Consider the following 20048-nt stretch of genomic DNA (forward strand, 5'->3'; position numbering starts at 1 on the left):
GGTCCTCCTCTAAGGAAGAATTGCTAATGTTGATAAGGATTAGAAAAAAAGAGCTGAATGATTAAGTAATGCTTGTAGTTGTTGAAATCAGATCTACAGCTTCTCTGTTTTCCTTACATCCATGATACGCGTTTTTTTTTTTTTTAGTTCAATGGCACGATTGCCTCAGTGTTATTCCTCTCTGAGGAGCTGTCACCTTAAATCTGCAGGCCAGTTTGTACACAGCCCCCATCGCACCCTACAGTATATTGCTGGCAGAATTATATAAAACACTAATAAAATCATCTCAAGTGTTCTTCTGAGTGCTGGGGATGCCCTTTGGATATTCCTGGATGTATCTCAGTACATAAAACTAGTGTATCGCCAGGAGAATTACTTTGAATATGTAAAGAGGCTATTCTTTTTATCCCTGAAGAAGGTGGGGTTGGGGGGTGGGCTCTCCGGCTGTGCGACAGCATTACTGTCACCGTTACTCGAGGTGAACAGACACGGCTGCCATCAGCGTCTTTCACGTGTCACCCCCACGTAGCAGTGCTCCCGTCATGCAGCCATGACACCACGTGACGCTTGGTGGTGCTGAGTCTCGCTGAAAAATTCCCTTTACACTGATACCGGGCCACCACAACCAGAGCTGCTGCCTGTCACAGGGCATGTGAAATAAATCCAAATGGCATTCTAGGTTGACTCATTACAACCATTTATTCATATTCTGGCCCGTCTTATTGTTCAACATTCTTTAATATTAACATAATAACTCCAGTGTGTTTTTTTTTTCCCTTTTCTTAATGAATTTTAATGGGACAATGCAGGTGGACAAGAGGATTTCAGCTCATGTGCTCACAGTTGTTAGCGAGTGAAGTCAGTCATACATTTAATTAGACGGCAATCTGGCCTGCAGACTGCTCACTCCTGTCTGTCTTATTTCAGTAATGTGTGAAGCGACATGAATAGATCTCCTACAAAGATTCCTAGAGAACACACACACAAACTCACACACACATCAGCAGACAGACCCAAACTTTTCTTTCAACAAACTCTCTCTGTTAGCCAGAGCTGGTTTGGGTTCATCCATTATTTCATTTTTCACAGATAAACAATAGGCTGCACTTTTACAGTGTCATTAAAAGAATACTTAAAAAAAATACTTAAAACTAATGAAAATTGCTGATTTTGAAATGTATTATAAGAACATGCACTGGATTTTAAAGTTTCTTGCCATAGCCGTCCCAGCAGCTTTAATAAAAGAAAAGAAACATGGTGCGATGGCCGGGAACACAGAAACAGGACATAACGGCAAGTGTAATGTAACAGTGTCTAAGCAACATACACGAACCAACGTGAACACAAAGTGACGCACATGCATGTAAACTGGCATCACCTGGCTAGCCCAGGTGAACTGAGGATCGGCAAGCTTATGCCTTTGATGCCAAATTATGTGTTAGTACAGACAAGAAAAAAAAAAGTGCTTGTAATGTTTTCTTGTGACAAAATTTTTGTCTAAAAATTTTAACATTCTGGTTTGTTGTGTACACCAGCAGCAGAGGGAGGGAGTGTGAAGGCATAACCCACCTCCACAATGGCCCCGTCAGGCTGCCGGAGGAAGTGCCTGAAGCGCCGGCGCAGGCCATTCAAGTGCAGGGTGTAGATGGACACGTGGGTGCTGCTCTCTCCCACACCTTCCGTGGGCACGGGTCCAGGTGGGTCAGGCCGGACCGCCACTGGCTCCTCTTCGGTCCAGATGTAGTCGTACACTGCCACCTAGTGAGACCGACACCCCCCACCACCGCCCCCCCAACCACACCCCAGTCATTCAAAATCCACCCTTTAACTCTAATGAGATGGGGACAGTCTGTCAGCACAAGGCCAGGAGAGTGAAAGTGCGATGTGATGAGAACACAATAAGGCGAGCGTGTGTCCACGAGGTGGCTGTGGGCAGGTGTCTACCTCAGCGGCATTTGAGCCGGGGATAGATTTAGCACTGCATGCTTGCACAAATGCTCACTTTGAAGCAATTACCTTGCCCCACCGGTGACCACAGCTTAGCGGCCCTGAAAGAACCTAACCAAAACAGTTGACAGTAATCCCCTGTAATTTGCTGTGCGCTTTGCATTCGCGGTTCAACACTGGTTCGGCGAACAAAAAATTAAATAAATAAAAAGAAGCAAGAATGCGCTGGATCGAATTGCTAAATTATTCACCCTTCTCTCACCCTGCCAAGGTGCTCTTATATACTTAGGCTTGTCTCCGGCTCCATTTAGACCGGTTTTAAGCAGATCTGTGCAGTGTGCCAAAAAGAAGCCGACATGCAACCTATCTGCTCCTTAAGCACTGTCTTCGAACTAATAGGGAGTAATGTTGCAGCAGATAAAAAGATCAGGCTGTGCCGGCGCCGATAGATGTGCCTCTTTCTACTGGCGTTGTTGTTCAGGCGTGCCAGGCGTGCGCAGTACCTGTAACGCGGCGCCCTTCTGTATTAGGAAAACACAGGAAGCAAGCGGAGCGTGTAACATGTTATATAGGTCATGGCGCTCAGAGGCATTGGTGTGTGAAGATCACGGTGCCTCCACCCGAGTAGGGCCGGGCTGCTTTCTGAGGCCACCGTCAGCCTTCCCTCTGACCTCTAGCCAGGTGCAACGCATGCATGAAACACATGCAAATGTGACAGTCAGGCACGTAGCGCAGCAGCCTGGTAAATTTGTATGAGGTGCATATATATATATATAAACACGGACATATTTTAGAACACATGCTGCATGAATGCAGATCCATGTAGATCTAGTCACAAATAAAAAGCACAAAAATGGCAGGACAGAAAGCAGGAGCTTGCTGAAGATGCCTAAAATTAAGCATCCCGTGAGACCTGGGGTCCTTTAGGCCTCTTCAGCCAAGGAGAAAGCACAGAATGGCTGTGTGTGTGTGTGTGTGTGTGTGTGTTTTTTTTTACTCATCCGCTGAGATGAGAAACAGATTTTGGGGAGCCTGACTCAGTGACAAGGGAGGAAGCAGGCGAGCCAGGGCAGGCCCAGACTCTTTTGGGTTCAGGGCAGGGACCTAATTATGGCGTGAGTCACTCTTCTCTCTGTCTCTTTCTCCTTTAGCCTCTGACAGGTTCAGCCTGGGTGAAAGGCACCAGGAAGTTTTTTTTTTTTGAGGCTGCGGCCAAGTTTGTAAACTCAAGGTGACCCCTTAATTGGCTTCATAATTATGATTTGTCTGGAAAAACAAAGCGGGCTTACTGAAAGAAAGGCTACGAGGCAGGGTCATGCTGAAGGAGAGACTTCATTTTTGTGTACGCCCATGTCGCGATTTCGTGAACTACTTAAGAGCATTGGCTAAACACAACTTGCAGTCGTTAAGTGCACGGGGGCCATTAACCGCTTGTAATTAGACACTTCTTAAATAGACAGCCCCGAGTGAAGGACCTCACTGTGCGGCGTCAAGGAAAGCTGTGAGGCCATCAGAAAGAAATTAAGTCGAGGCCAGAAATGCTCTGATTTTCCAATCATTTAACCTTCCAGTCATTAACTAAATGTGGCCTTGCCAGCGCATTGCGCCCTTCTGCACGTGTTGTGTGGTCCACTCACCTAGACGCACCTCCACAGCTTGGCATCATGAGCTACAGCCTCGTACATTACGCAATAGCTGTTTGGTAACGGTAACAGGTGTCACCGAAGCACTTCTTTTTCTTTCGGAATGTACAGTCGTTTCTTTTTTCTTTGCTGTGAGCTACTTATATGCTAATCTGCATGTGAAATTTTAATGACAAAAAACAAGGCATGCACACAAAGCAGCCTTTCGCGGCAACAACACGTCATTTTGCGATATCATTTCATACGTTGCATCATGGCTCTCCCATTTAATCATTTATGAAATGCAATGAGATATAAAGGAGCGTTGGTTCGCCGTGTGCTTGGCTCTTGCAAGCACAACTGACTGCTTTCTCTCCCCCATTGTTCCGTCCAATAGCACTAAGTGACTGATTTAGATTCAGTGCCTGGGTGTTCTCACAGAGACCAGCTGTGGGTTAAGCAGATAGCATTCAAGTGAGCTAACCTAATTCCAACCAATCTAGCCTTGATTTATTGTTGACGTCTTTATTTAGAAATCTGATATAGTCCATATCAGTCTCTTTACTTGCATCAGGGGAGACAACCATTACTTCTTTGAGGACTATAAACATCAAACCATGTCTCCAAGCTTGGACATAAATTCAGGATTTGCAGACGTTACGGGCAAATGCACAGACAGGCTGAGATCCAGGAAGTGGGAATCAAACAGAAGCCACTGCTGCAGTGTTTTCAAATGAGTGTGCGCCTGTATGAAAGCAAATGTGATTACACGTCTCCATATTTGTAAAAATGGATATACAAAATTTGATAAGCATAATATTTAAGTGTGGGTGTCTCCAGTGCTCCACGCTTTCTTAATGTAACAGAAGGAGCTCATTTTGTTTTAAAATGGAATACTAACATGTGCCATTTGGGTATTAATACGTAGCCCTCTTACAGTCAAACGCGTTGAGATGTGGCTGCGAATTGAGAGCAAAAAGATTAGAGGTGCTGTGCATGGAGGAATATTTCCCAGTGTGTGTATCATTTCAGAAAAACTGACCCACATACTCATCTCAGTACACAGCTAACACACCTCCAGACCACAGGGTAATGTTCTGCTTGGTAGTAGGACCTGAGCAGATAAAATGGATGAGAAGCTACATTAACTGGAATATGGAAGTATAGAATATGGACAAATTACATAAGATAGTGAAGCATCCTGACATGACAGCAAAAGACGATTTTAGACACCTATTGAGAAGTTAGGACCTAGAGCAGTGAATTGTGCAGTTTGAGGGCCCGACCACTCCAACCCTGGTGGACAATGTACACAAACTGGGAGCTTATATTTGATGTGGTGATTAGATATAAACCATTATTGTAATCTTTAGTTGATTCTTTATTTAAGCTAAATGTATCGTGTTTAAAACAAAAAAGCAGATCTTCTTTAGCCAGAGATCAGAAATGCATTAGTGAACCAGCAACTTCTTTTCCAGATAATGGGATGAGTCAAAGAGAAAAGAGTGGAGAGAGAGAGCGAGAGAGAGAGAGAGAGAGAGAGAGAGAGAGAGAGAGAGAAAAATTCAGAACAAGGAGGGAGAGGCCTGCTTTAAATCAGCCCTATGATCGATCCAATCATGAGGGTGCCATCATTACCATGCAGATTCATCCTGAGGTTTCCCTTTTATTCTAATTTTACCTTCTATTTGCATGCTCCTTTGGACTAATTAAATCTCTTCCTCTGCCTCTTGCGCTCTCTTTCAAGTCATTGGGATGACAAATAATGCACTGCAGTTTTGGCACATTATTATGTATGAAATGTGGGGTATAATGTATTCCACTCGGCTGAATATCTCGCATGTAATGAGCACAACAGCGAGCTGAACTGTGTATGTGCGTACGCGAAGCCTGCGCAAGTTATTCACCTCTCCCTCTCCGCCCCTTCTTGCTTTTTTTTTTCTCCAGCTTTCTTTTCATCAAGACAAAAGCTGCTGACCTTCCTATTCAGTACCACCCACCCGTTTCCTTTTCCCTGAACACAATTTATATATAGTGCCGGCTTTCCACGGGGATCCTTTGGGTTTTCAGTTCTGTCCCACTTGGCTTTAATTTACAGTGGGAAAATAATTAGAATCTCACTTTTGCGAAGAGTGGAGTGAAAATGTAAACAATGCTTCCCTGCGGGCGAGTGCTTCATCACGTTGACAGGTGCATTTGAATTTGCCTGGGTGGCGGACAGGCTGGGTTATTTATATGTCAGTCGGACATGGAAGCCCAGGCTCGGGGAAGATGGGCAGCAGCGCCCTCAGTTGCTTTGGCAGTTCCTGCCCCCCGAAAGCTGGGGGCCACACAGCCGTGCCCCGAGCCAGCTGAGGAGGGGCACACACACACACTCTTTACCCAGGCAGGTTCCGGTCCATACACACACTCACGGAAGCACGTGCAAATGTATTCATACACACACGCACGCACGCACGCACACACATACTGCCTGCAGGCTTGTAGCGAGGCCTGCTCAGCGGTTCCCTGAGCTGTGGCTGGTCACTCCCACACCGTGTGGCTCAGGCACACAGCTGGCTGCTTTTCAAGGCCTGTCTGCTGCAGCCTGAATTCATAAGAGAGGAAGTGGCATGCAGGGCCGGATGCGCCGGCGCGCCGCTGCAAGCGGCAGCGAGCAATACGCATGGATAGCCGAGGCAATGCAAAGCCATTAAAATGGAAATAGATCTGCTATTATTGTAAGCTTGCACAAGAGAGGGAGCATGTTGTTTGTGCAATTAGGACAGCTTGAAGATGGCACGAATTCATCTCCGCGTTCATTCGATTTTGGCCGTGCTGCTGCCCCGCGTCTGGCTCAATGCACAGAGGGAAACGACAGGCAACCGTTTCAAATTACAGCTGTGTAAAAAGCACTCGGTACAGTTTACTGTGGCCTAAATATTCCTGTTACGGCCTATTCAACCTTGTTATCATACGGCGCTGGGGAAACTCGCATATGAAAACCACATCTCATTTACTTGAATAATTGGAAAACAGTATGACAGCAATGGCAATCTAGTTTGCGTTAAATATAGCATGATCACAATTCGACTGCTTTAAGGGTGGGCGAAGACAAACAAACAAACAGCCATGAACATTTAAAGTCAAAAACAGGGATGACTTCAGAGTTGGAGTGGTGATGCTATCTGCACTAGATAATCTTGGAAGCGGATCTGCATAATTCGCTGTCACTAATCTTCTTTTATCCACTCCAAGAAGCCAATTTAATCCATAAACAACTCTTAAGAAATGATCCTCTACTTTGTACTGAGGATGAACGGGCCGATGCCTTCAAGAGATTCCTTTTTTTTTTTTCGAGGTTTGTTGTGATGGGCTAACAGCAAAAGGCTTAGGCTCTGGAGCTCAGCGTGAAAGTCATTCTGGCTCGCCTGGTCAGCCAATACATGACAGATTTTTACTCTACAGTTTAGTAGTTTATGCAGTTATTTTAGGTGTCTTCCATTTGAGACTGATTCTAATGTAACAATCCTTCTCACTGTTAATAAAATGAAACAACTTATAACATTAACAGGAAGTAGATGAATAGAGGTTGAAGGGTTGTGCAGAATACTACATTTGGTAATGTATTCTGTACATAAAAATAATTATTTTAGAAGTACAGTCCAGTTCAGTAACATGACTGAGATGGAGCATTTTTATTTATTTCAGTGATATAATCCTGTGCTGTCAGATTTATAACCTGACCTACCTCTGCATCACGGTATCTATAAGGTCATGATGGTGATAAGATTAAAAAACGATGAATAAAAGAAGTCGCTCCTTGGTATGTCACCCCACCTGTTAAGACCTGACACCTGTCATAGTCACCATTTCTCTCCCCTCTTGGGCACTGGAGAAAAAACAACGAAAAGCTGCGTTTGGTAGAAGACACGCAATTCCACAATTTCCAAATCTAGTGGCTAATTGACTTGACCCAGCAAGGCTGATAACTGCTATTAAAATGAAGCATCATAATAACACCCGACTGTTTACCTTAATTGCTGCATTTACAGGCATTGAAAAACAGCTGGTTTGGTAGTGCCAGTGCTGGTTTTGTTTTTAGTGCGAGGCTTAAGTGGGATAATAATTCTCCAATTTGCGGATTTATCTGAAACTGCTCTGACCTGGTGACACTGTAACCACACTAGAAAAGGATCTGAATAATTACAGCAAGGAGCAGGATGTAATCCAGTAGATTTGCCTCTTTGTCGGGTGCTTTTAGTGAAACATTGTTTCCTTCTACAAAACAAATAAGAAAAGAAAAAAAAAAATGAAAAAAATGAGGGAACAAGATGTGTTCTCTTAAAAATCCCATTTGCTCTGTGAGCCACTAAAAACTGCTCACTCACTGGCCGACAGTCCAATTTGTTCGTTCTGTTTTACATTATGGATGGCAAGTGAAAAGCACCGGGAATCCATAGGAGCCGGGGCGCGGAAAGAGCAGCTTTCACTGAGGGAACATGTGGACTCAATTTTGTGGCTTCCAGCTGGATGTGTTTTGACAGCTGACAAGGCATGCAGCATATTATGATGAAATTAAAAGGAGAGTCTGTCCCCATGCTCCCAGTGAGCACAAGCCGGCGAAGGGTGGAAAAAAACAGCACTCTGGAAAACAATCACTTGGCCTGGTATTTTCATTTGTCTCTGCGTGTGACATGGAAGGCCCTTAGTGAAGCAAAGGTGCTTCCTCTGCAGGGCTGGCGCCTACTGAATGCTGATCCTGGATCGGGATCCCTACCCCAAGGCTAATCAGATTGTCGTTATGACCTAAAAGGCCATCCTGATCCCGGATCAAACCTTTTTAAAAACTCTCCGGTTGGGAGTTTATGATATCCTGTGCCTGTATTAATTGGACAGGATACAATGAGCAGCCTCTGATATTCTCCTATAATTAAGTCTACACGCAGACAAGTCCAAACAGGAACGTTCTTTTTTTCTTTTTTCTTGGATCCTGTACAAACGGAACAAGGCAATTATCCTGCCAATCATCTTTCTTCATCTCTTTTGAAAAGAAGCATTATAATTCAAAAAGTTCCCTTTTACTTTTTAAAACGTTGCAGGTTCACCTAGAATGTTTCACGCTGTTGCTTATGGGATGTGCCTTCATACATTGAAAATAAAAGGCTGGATTGGAAACGGAAAGAATAATCTAACCCCCTAACCCCCGATTGCCCAGCAGACACTGGGGCTTTACGGAGACAGACAGGTCAGCCAGCTCAAGAGACGAGGGGAGGGGGGCCAAAAACTCCGTCCTGATACACCCCCTCTTTTTTAACCATTGTTCCCCCACACCGCTTTCACACATTACTGCCCAACAAAGTCCATGACCTTTTCACCAACACAGGCATGTACTCTTAGCAGTCACATCTCATATTGAGCTGCCTAATGCAGCAGCACTCCTCCTGTGCCGGTGGCCTCGGGCTATGGAGGCACAGAGCACTGTCCACTAATAGCCCCCCCCACCGCCCGTAATTGAAGAAGCTGCTCTCGGACCTAATGCGCTTACACGCACGGGCTCTATCAACCGCAGGGACAGGGGACTGCAGGTGCCACCTCCCCCCCTCACCTCTTTTCCCTTCTGTTTGTGTTCTTGTTTTGGGTTCCTGTTCAGGATTTGGGGGGAGGTTTTGTCTCCGTTACAGGCTGCCAATCATCAGGTTGGCTTTTCCAAGTCGCTTCCTGAGGTGTTGATCGAGTTCCTTCTACTTCTCAACTTACTGTACTGCTAGAATGTGTGGAAAGGATGCAGGGGTCAGTTATTGTAAATGTAAGTGATATGTAGCTCACAAAGACCCTGTCAAGGCCATTCAATGAAGCCGTGTGATACATACATGCCCGACAAAAACAGTGCGAGTGGAGCTGTCCCATCTAACAAAATGACACCGTGGTACTTAGTTGTAAAAACAATTCGGTGTGATCAATGTCCTGCCGCCATAACTCAATTTCAGAGCAGCTCGAGTGTGCTGCGCACAGCACTGGGGGCCAGATTAGAGGGAAGATTTCTTCTTCTCTCATAGAGGACACAAAGAAGGAGAAAGAAAGGGATAGAAATAAGTAGAGGAGGGGGTTCTGGAGAGAAAGGCCCACATGGTCTGGCCCACATCATTAGAGCTCCAATCTGTGACTCTTCCCCCCGCGACAGGTTTGCTGCCCGTCAGTTGTTTTGCGTAGCACCTTGGGTGTTCCCAAATTTTGCCCGTGGTAACACATTACCGAGACGCGTGGCGAGACAAACGACTAGACGGCGCACAAATCTTGATGCGATTCTATTGCGAAAACATCTCCAGGGCCATAGGCTCCCATTAACACAATGTCACTAGAACTTCTTGTGAATTACGGCAAAGATTACAGCTAACCAGCCCTCTCTTCCGTCACTGTCAGGGCCCTCTGACAAAACAGTTTGTGTACCTGCTTAAGTATTACAGAAATGAACACCTCCCTTCCAGGTACAGTAATCAAGAGGGTGACGGCAGACAATTAATTAGGTCCATCTGCATCACTGCCTTTACATAATTAATGTGCTCATTACTGAGCCCCGCTATGATATTGCACCTCCAACTCCATTTGCTGGATCTTAGCGGTTCAAGGCAAATGTTTTTCTGTGGAAACTTTAATAGAGTGAGACAAACACGGAAACATCAACGGCACAGATGTACGGCAGACGGAATGCTGCACTTTTCTTGGTAATAATTGTCAACGATCCGGCTCCAATGCTACTAATCCACACACTTTTATTAAAAAGTCTGTTTCACATAATATATTAAATGCAATATTAATTTACCAGCATAAGCTTATTAAAATAAGTCAAATTATACAAGTAATTCAGAAAAGGGGATTTTTTTTTCAGTATTGCTCCTAACGGGTCTTTTGTAGATTTGGACATTGTTTTAAATTCCTGGGCTTCAGGGAAACTATTCTACTCTAGAAAAGATGCTAGAATTCATGCTTTCTTTGTTTCTTTATTGTTTTTTATTGCTTTTATTTTCACTCACAGGTAATCAACTTAATTATATAAATGCTGTTGAATATGAGGTGTTATAGAGAATGGAGTTCTTCACATGTTTATTGGGAATCAAGGAATCATGCTACTTCCGGTTTTACTGTTATGTGGATACTGGATTGGGAGGCCCTAAAATTGTTAATAGCTTATGCATTATAAAATGCAATAAAACTTCTAATTTTTGTTCAGTGAAAAACTTTTACAACCTTGACACCCCCACATTTTTGGCAGGTAGGGCACGGCATCACTATATGTATAAATGTATTGTTTTCTACACCCTTCCCTACCTTCTCTTCACTAATGAAGGCCTTGTGGCCTATTGTTATTAAAATTACGGCTTTCTGCCCTGTATTAATTGGGTCCATAATAAGAGACTTGTCAGTCTCATTATTTAATTGCAAGGGCACATTTGGAATACAGTTTCTGAAATGTATTTTTAATGAAAAACACTACATCCTGACCTAATCATATCAACCTTATTCTATCTAATTAAGGATGCAAAAAATCATTAGAGTTGCAAAATATTAGTTTCAGCTCAGTCGGGCTGCTCCCCTTGCCTTCATGAATACATTTTTTCATGTCTATGATAAATAGTTAATGAGGTAAAAATGACAAAAATTTGCATGTAGGCAAATTAGTTTAATAGGGATATGTCTTTGCTGAGTTAGGAAAGTGACCTTTTTTGCATGGAGAAATTGCTACAATAATTACGAAATAATGGCACAGCCCATCTTATTTAAATGAAAAATGGCCAGCGAGAGCAATGTAAAAAAAAAATCATAAAATGCAATAACCCTAAATTTTCATCATGGTGGCAAATGTGTTTAATGTGTTAGCATTTTATGCGTTTAATAAAGTCAAATTAGGGACAATGTGGAGTTATCGAGTACACACTGATTGTTGCTGTTGCTGTGATGGTTTTAAAAAGGATGAACTGGCCTACTGGGGGAAAAAGGCTCCACTATCCTCCAGGTATTACTCTGATACTTGAGTATACTGTTCTGAGGCTGTTTTCACCAATAAATGAATGGGATGTGTGATCATTAAATTTGAAGATGTGCTCTGACTGCTGTACCGATGAGCCTGGAGACCTGGGTCTGTGGTTGGGTGGGGTTATTGCTCTCAGTTTCTGTGTTGATTGAGTAGTTTTTCCAGGTTGCTTTGGCCATTCTGCTTCTCCATTCAGAGAGCGGCAGCTCAGACGGTCGGATCTGAAATTTGACCACTTATGTCATCATAACTGGAAAGGTTACCTCCCGTTTCTCCTGCTGTTTCCACTCAGAGAATTTCTCACCCTACCCCTAAAAAAGTAACTCCAATGACTGTCATGGCTTAAAATTGTGCAAATCATTGCAGTTGCTCATAGCATTTACAGCTATGCCAAAATGGCACTTCCTGGGAAAATCTCAATTGTATGACTGGCTAACAGTGGCTCTAATTCTGCACCAAGGCAAAATTTTGGAAAGAGACTTCTGAAAGTGAAAGTGAAGTAATTGTCATTGCGATACATAGCACAGCACACGGTGCACACAATGAAAGCCATGACGGGTGCCCTGGGAGCAGTGTGTGGGGACGGTGCTTTACTCAGTGGCACCTCAGTGGCACCTTGGCGGATCAGGATTCGAACCGGCAACCATCTGATTACGGGGCCGCTTCCTTAACACCTAGGCCAACACTGCCCCATATATAGTATCATAGGAAAAGAAAAATGATTAGCATTAACTAAGAAAAGTGGTTAGCAAAAAGAAAAATTCATAATAGGGGACCTTTAATGAAATATTGGCTTCTACAGAATAATCAAGCAGCTGCTAGCTGACTTTCTGTTTTGGTAATTATCATGTACTAATTACAATGAAGTTAAAGACCTTTGAGATGAATTCTCAGCTTTCTGAAGTGTAACTAAAGAGCACAATAATATTAAGCAAGCTTGCAATATATATGCTTTTATATGATATATCAGTTCACAGTAGAGAACTGTGCTAAAGTGAGAATGCAGTGGTAATGAGCAGGTTTCACTATGTGACCTAATAATATTACATTACTCCAACCCACTGAAACCACCATGAAAATATCCCTTTTAGTCATTAATGCCAATGGGTATCTCCAGAGGTTACATATGAACCAGTTGCAGCCTTTCTAGCATTGCAAGGATAAATCTAATGGATTAGTATCAACTAGAATCACATGCATCCTTAAAAATGAACAACTAAAGACTTGAGGATTGCAGGATAATGCCTTGACGGACAATGGTCCTCACCTTTCGCCTCTCTCCATTGAAGCCCCTCCACTGTTCTGCTTTCTTTATGATGTAGTTCAGCTCCTGGTTTGACACCTCAAGGTCCTGTGGAATGAAGAAGACACCCTCGGCGCTGTGGAGCCTCTGATATACATCCAACATTCGACCATTGTTATGGAGCCTTTATCAAAAAGAAAAATGTAAAATGAGAAAACATTGCATGTTTTATCAATAATGTTATGTAATAATTTTAGTTAGCAATTTTATTTAGTGTCATTGTAATATGATTTATTATTTGGGAATTTTTGCACATACATTTATCAGGTACTAGACTCATATACACTATATTGGATAGTGCATGTGTTTTTCTCTTAGTAGCATTCTTCCTAATTGTACTATTTAGTTCCTGGATTCACCATTAACACAGATAAGGACACCATACCCTATTAGACCAAGAGGACACATTTATGGAATTTTCTCTAAATTGGCTTTGCTGCATGTAAAGTACCAAAAATCATCTTATTAAAGAGAGGCAGAAATGGGGAAGTCTAAAGGTTAATTGACATTCTCCAGAAAGACACATCAGAATCGCAAAAGCTGGACAAACATTCTTTCTAACATAGCCTTTCAGTTGGCCTTCAGTTACATGACCACACCAGCATTGCTACTGATTTATTATCTAGAAGTGGCTTTGCACATGAGTGAAAAAAAATATTATTTTCCAATGCTGTGATTCAACTGGCATTGCATTGCCTGTAAACAATTACCTTGGCCTCCCTTCAAAACTCCGAGGCCTTCTGACCCAACACAGGGAATCTTCACAGTCAAAGGGTAATCATCTCTCAAATAAAGATCACATCAATGATGCATGCCTTAAAGAAGCAGACTCTTTGGAGCTTTGCACCGAACAGCACTTCCAATGCCTCTGGGAAGGGGCTATGAGTGAGGCTCGCTTGGCTACCGTATGTAAAATATGACCCCATTCACACAAGTATCTTGCACTGATGATCCAAGCTCAGTTCATTCATCAATGACATTAAGCAGAAAAGCTGACATTCTTGAACTTTTGTGCTGTTTGAAAAAAAGATTATGATTTAGAAAGGCGTGATTGGAAATCATTATGCATTTCCACTAACAGCAAGGGGAAAACACTGACTGATAATGCAGGAACATTTTCTATTGAATAAATTCATGGGCAGCGTGGTCTTCGCATGGAGCGTAACACTGGAAGCCGCAGTTATAACATGTTAACAGAATCAAGCAAGGCCCATTTTGTGCAGTTATAAAAACCCATCTGCTATATCTCAGTCCATCTTCCTCAGAGTCCCTTTCTCATTACAGGGTTTTAGGATCACTGTGAGCTCAGGCCCTGAGAGAGATGGCTCATTCCCCATCTATCTGTCTATTTCAGCCCTAGAGCCTCCCAGACACTGCACAGTCTGCTGTATCCTGCCCCATTCAAAGGGCCGAGGAGACCAGTCCCCCACCTTTACCCATAAAAAAATGGAGGTGCTATTACCTCTCTTACCCCATTCTCCATACCTTACAATCATTAAAATGTAATATCCCTGCTATCAATGTCAAATCATATACCTTTTATTTGTGAAGTTTTTGAGGGGAAATGTAAAAAGGGGAAAATATCAGTCAAATATTTTGGCCGCAAATGAATCAGGGCTGACTAAAATGTAATTAAAAAAGGATAACAGTTCATTCTATCTATACATATAGCCCCGGGCTTTATTTTAGAAATAGGTCATGCGCTGTGTCAGAACCACTCCTCTGACAGCCAATAGGAATTTGTAACCCATAAAATTATCAGCCCTCCTCAGCCTTCTGCCCTACATTCGGATCCATCTACACTGCAGTGAGTGGCAGAAGTCATTATTCTTTGCTGCTGTTTTAATATTGCCCATTTACAAAAAGGCCTGATAAGCGGCGCTTACTGAAATGAGATGGTACCCTTTCCCTTTACTCCCGATTCAACGCAGCGATTAATTCAATAAGAGCTTGTAACAATTTGCGCTCTCATAAAATCCAACCATAATAAAAAAAAATATTTTTAACACATATACATGTCTCAAGCCCACATACATCATGTACATTATACACCATTAATGGATATTAAATGAGCATTAATACCAAAAATATATACCATATAAAACTACATGACTAGCAATTTACGTCTAACGTGAAAAATAATACCAATCCCAAAATAAGTCCCTTCTACATTACATTGTAATTTAAATACAGGCCTGCTGTTCATTTTGTCCAATTTTAATGATTGATTTGTGTGATTGTGCGATTGATCAGGGTGGTAGTAGCCTAGTGAGTAACACACTCGAACCAGAACCAGAAGTTAATGAACCAGAAGTTAAAATCCCACTTTCTACCATTGTGTCCCTGAGCAAGACACTCAACCCTGAGTGTCTCCAGGGGACTGTCCCTGTAACTACTGATTGTAATGTCGCTCTGGATAAGGAAGTGTGAAACAATGGCGTAAAGGTTTTTCCTGTACAAAGTGACAGGAAAGTGCAAAATGACAGTGAAAATACCATCATCAATTCAGGAAAAAAAAATTAAGTGTAAAGCTTCCAGGAACTAAGAAACAGTCAAACCTCCATAGAGCAAAACATTAGTGGGTGGTAGTAGCCTAGTGGGTAGCACACTCGCCTATGAACCAGAAGACCCAGGTTCAAATCCCGGTTACTAGCAAGTAAGCAAGGGAGCAAGACACTTAACCCTAAGTTGCTCCAGGGGGGGACTGTCCCTGTAACTACTGATTGTGAGTTGCTCTGGATAAGGGCGTCTGATAAATGTAAAATGTAAATAAGTGTCTAACACAACTGAATTAGACTAATTTAGAATTAACAGAATAGTTTTTGTCAAATAGCATGAGGTTTTGGCTTGTTCATGACCAAATATGGGTGTCTGATAAATGCTGTAAATGTAAATGTTAATGTAAATTTAATGCATGCATAATTTAATTGATTGTAAAGCAGTATTTTTTTTATATTATGTGTGTGGTGTGCAAAAGCGCTGGGTATAAACCTCACCTGATGAAGTACATGTACAGGATGGTGATAGAGCAAAAGAACAGGACGGTGTAGAGAAAGATGGTGATGACTATGCCCGCTGCGCCTGACTGTTGAGTCCTGTAGAAATGCCAGTAGAGCTTGCTGGCGTCTCCCACTGGGTCCTCAGCACTGTAGGCCAAGTGCTACAGAAACACGGTGCCACATAGAGAAGTGGGCATATGGAATATTAAATTCCATTGGGAAGGGTCAATTGGCCCAGTTTTAACTAAGCATGGGAATGCTGCAGGCCTGTGTTTGCATACTATACTGCATATTGTTCCTGCAGGTACTCAAAAATACATAAATCACAAATGTAATAGCAATTGCTAGAATAAATGACTTAGAACCAAACACCCTGAACTCACTGAAGCAGCTGTTGGCTGTCTTCACGTCCAAATCTAACCTTGCCCTTTTCCCCTTTTTTCTATTATTTTTATTTCTAAAGTCACTTTGCCACGATAATGCGAACCTCTATTTAAAGTGCGCAAGTGTCCAAGTTATTTTAAGTGACTTACCCCCAGGATTGCATCCACCACAAAGACTGCCAGAGGGTCGAGCACTGTCCACACTCCCAGTGCCATGATAAACTTTGACAAGAAGGAAGGGAGTGAGCCAAACGCCAGCTGACAGACCCATCTGATCACAAGCAGAAGTAACATAACAGCATTCAAGGTCAGGGGTCCCACCACCACCATAGCCAGCTCCTCCCGGGTATGTAGCAGGGAACTCTGGTAAACCAGCTCCACCGTGTGAGCATGGAACCGGAATCTGAGGGAGGAGAGGGAATCGGGGGTGAGGAGAGGGAGTTATTGTACGTACAGCTGGAGGGCTAAGTGGCCCTTTTGTTTACAAGTGTAGCAAACAAGCTTCATTGCTTTAAAAAGGTGGTTATTCGCCCTTTATTTCAATTCAACCAGAAAGAAATTTGCTGTAAACTGCACATTAATGCTGTACACCACACTCTAGTCACATAATGTGAGAATAGGTTCTTGTGAAATGCTACAGCCACCATTTAAATATATAAGGCCATAGTTTCATGGCACTGTATAGCACATAGAGGGTGTATAGCTTTCTGTATAGTGTATCTACAGAAATCAACAGTTAAAAATAAGAAAGGACTACTTGTTAATTAACAAAATTTCAGAAAGTCTAGTCCTTTTTTGTTGGTGTGTAATTTTTTCTGATCTTAAATCTTTTTTTTTTAACAAAGGAGGAGGAGCAGACAATGGGGATGATTGACAGCTCTCACACACCCTACGTCCTAATTGTGGACTTCTTAATCCTTTGGCTGTTCATAAGCCATGGCGCCCTCAGCGGACACCACCAACACGACTACGTTTGATATCATGCAAATTAAACACACTGATACTCCCAACACAATACGTTGTGTGTTGCACCTTATTCCCCATAAAGTTGTGTAAAACAGAACGCATTAAATTGAAATTTTGATGTACTGTACTCTCTCAGTTTAACATCAAGGCTCATCTGTTTCTTAATCTACCAGCTGCAGGTTGGGCTGGTGTGAGCCAAGTCCATTTTTTTTGGTCATTAATTCCCTCCTGAATGGCAGAGAAAAGGGACGCCACTCCCCATTAAGCAGAATGCGGTCCATTTGCGATCCGTTTGATCCTGACCATGTACTGCTGCTCTTGAGGGGGTTTTGGGTTCTCGCCATTACTATTGTCAACAACACTGTTCTGCCAGGTTTAAAAGGTTTCATTTGAGATACAAACAAAAACTTCCTAGTGATAAAAAGTCCTTCATTTCTGAAAGTTAAAAAACCGAATTCATGGAGATTGAGATGCCATGAATTCCATGAATTCCATAAATTTTCCTGAACTCATCATAAAATTTGGCATAATATTCATATCTGATATTACTGAGGGTTTGAAATGGCAGCATGTACTGCTCGCTGTATGTGTGAGTGGATGATGAGGAGGAGGTGGTCCAGTCTGCCAAGGGCTGATTAGAGAGGGGCAGCAAGAGGCGCGCAAATGGCTGACGACCGGGAGGCAGGCACACACACACACACACACACACACACACACACCCACCCACTGTCAACACTGCGCCTGCTCCTGACCATCAGCGAAAAAATCCAGACACCAGCCCTGCCCATTCTGGGGCTGATTGCCAGAAGGAAGCGCACCAGCAGACATGTGGAACTTGTCATATGCCAGTGATCCCCCTCTGCATTCGTTCTTTTCATTCTCTTCCCCTTTCCCGCTTCCTTCCCTTTTTCCACCCCTTTAATTCATCCTTCGTCACCCTACATATTTTCCCCCGTTCAGTCAGCCCGGTTGCCGTGATTTAATACTGGAGCTTGTTCTTCACTATAAAATGTGTTTTGCAAGCATATCCATGATCTCACTGTGAAACACCATAAATTAAATCAGCACCACGTGCAGACAAGGCCATCGTGTCTAGTAATTTTAAAATGTTACTTTGTGTATTATTAAAATGTGTGTTTGGAGGGGGGGCAGAATTAAAATGTGTAAATATCTCTTACAGGTTGCAATGTTCAATTGGTATATTAGGCCTTGCTGTGTAGATGCATTGTAGTGCAGGAAGGAACACACTAACTTGTTGACAGGAACTGCGATGGCCTGCAGGAAGATCCACTGGCTGCAGTAATGCAGGTAGAGCCTCACAAACCAGATCAAAGCCAGCAGAGGCATAATGAGACAGAGCTGCTGAGCGCAGTAGAGGCCGTAGTGCGTCGGGAAAAGGCCCAGCTCCGACGGCAGCATTCGCAGAGCCAAGTGCCTGCACTCCACCGCCGAGCCCCCACACAGCAGCCCACCGCCGGAGAGCTGAGGCCTGACAACACACGGGAGTGAGCATTTACATTTTACACACCATGATGGAATGCACAGTACTCTCTCAATTACACAAACGCAAACGAACATCAGAAATATAATTGGTGCAGTTATTTTAATGTTCATTGTTCATTGTTATTATTTAGCCATTACATGCCTTTAGCATGTGAACTTTTAATTACACTTTTCCTGTATTATATCTTACAGATATATACAGATATATACAAATATATACAGATAAGTTGTGCATAGAAGTGGATAGTTGAAATGTGCATAAAATACTTAAATGCACTACTGCTACTCTATTACTTCTAATACAATTAATTATTTCAGAAATTATTAATCATTAGAAATGCGCTAATAATTATTGCTGTTGTTGTCTCATTTTGGCTTCTCGTGACATGGGTTGCCACAGTGGACCGACCGTTCTGGTTGTTCATACAGACATTTGGCAAAAGGTTTTACACCAGATGCCCTTCCTGACCCGGGCTTGGGATTGGTACCAAGAAACAAACAGTCACATGCCTCTCCAGTGGCTAGGTTGCACCAATTATTATAGTAATTAACATAATTCTACTAACCTGGGACAAAATGTATATTTTGCCTTAAGCACGTGCTACACATTTTCAGCATATGGTCGAAAACAGAAAATGATGGGTGTCATATGGAGCATCAGATTTTTCTACTGAACCACAAAAAGATGTCTTGCATAAGCGTGCCATTTGCAGAGGATTAAGTCATAGGACGTTCATGGCAATTTCTTACATCAAGTGACAAGAAAGTGGCGAGAGAGATGGCCTCTGGCCTCCCCATAGGAAGGTGCTCTGTGAAGTGGTAAATTATTTGGAGTTCTCTGGTTTCGTGAGGAAAAGATAAACACCAGATCTCTTTGAGCTTTTACGTGTAAAGAAGCCTGGTCCGGCCGGAAAGTGCAGTGTCAACAAGTTTGTTCTACAAAGAAATATTCACTGTTACAGGCATTTAGTTGCACGGCATCCAACTCAGCAGAAGCTGCTTTAACTCTGAGGCTGTAACTAATTCAATCCATTTTCCCAGGCATTTTACTTTTCAATTGTACCAAGTGGGCAAAAAAAAGAAGTACCTGCTGAAAATACTATATGTGTGTACGTGTAAAGTTCTACAATCATTTTTTGAATGCAGCAGTACAAGTTGTAATGTTTGGAGACGGACCAAAGGATTCTAAAGTTTGTGTAGGTTCTCCTCCGCCCCCTTATCGCTTGATGCCTGGTTGCATGGCACAGAGCTGCTTTCTGCACATATATGCAAAAGTGAAATCACACAGTAGACAAAAAGCCAATGTGTCAGAGA

The 20048-nt window shown here is 42.7% G+C and overlaps 1 protein-coding gene across 3 annotated transcripts in view; it reads right to left on the minus strand.

Moving 5' to 3' along the window:
* Window positions 1-20048, minus strand: part of ofcc1 (orofacial cleft 1 candidate 1) — a 63079-nt gene that overhangs the window by 5406 nt on the left and 37625 nt on the right. The window contains exons 17-22 of one of the 3 annotated variants that reach the window (XM_028968436.1): window positions 18484-18720; window positions 16587-16668; window positions 16416-16487; window positions 15880-16043; window positions 12848-13007; window positions 1570-1758 (exon numbers count right to left, since the gene is read on the minus strand). In XM_028968436.1, coding sequence (XP_028824269.1) covers window positions 1570-1758; window positions 12848-13007; window positions 15880-16043; window positions 16416-16487; window positions 16587-16668; window positions 18484-18720 — 904 coding nt within the window. Of the gene's footprint in view, window positions 1-1569; window positions 1759-12847; window positions 13008-15879; window positions 16044-16415; window positions 16669-18483; window positions 18721-20048 lie in introns of all 3 variants that reach the window. The other 2 variants (XM_028968429.1, XM_028968444.1) reach the window with 2 other exon arrangements.

The sequence above is a fragment of the Denticeps clupeoides genome, chromosome 2 (assembly GCF_900700375.1).
Source record: "Denticeps clupeoides chromosome 2, fDenClu1.1, whole genome shotgun sequence".
NCBI lineage: Eukaryota > Metazoa > Chordata > Actinopteri > Clupeiformes > Denticipitidae > Denticeps > Denticeps clupeoides.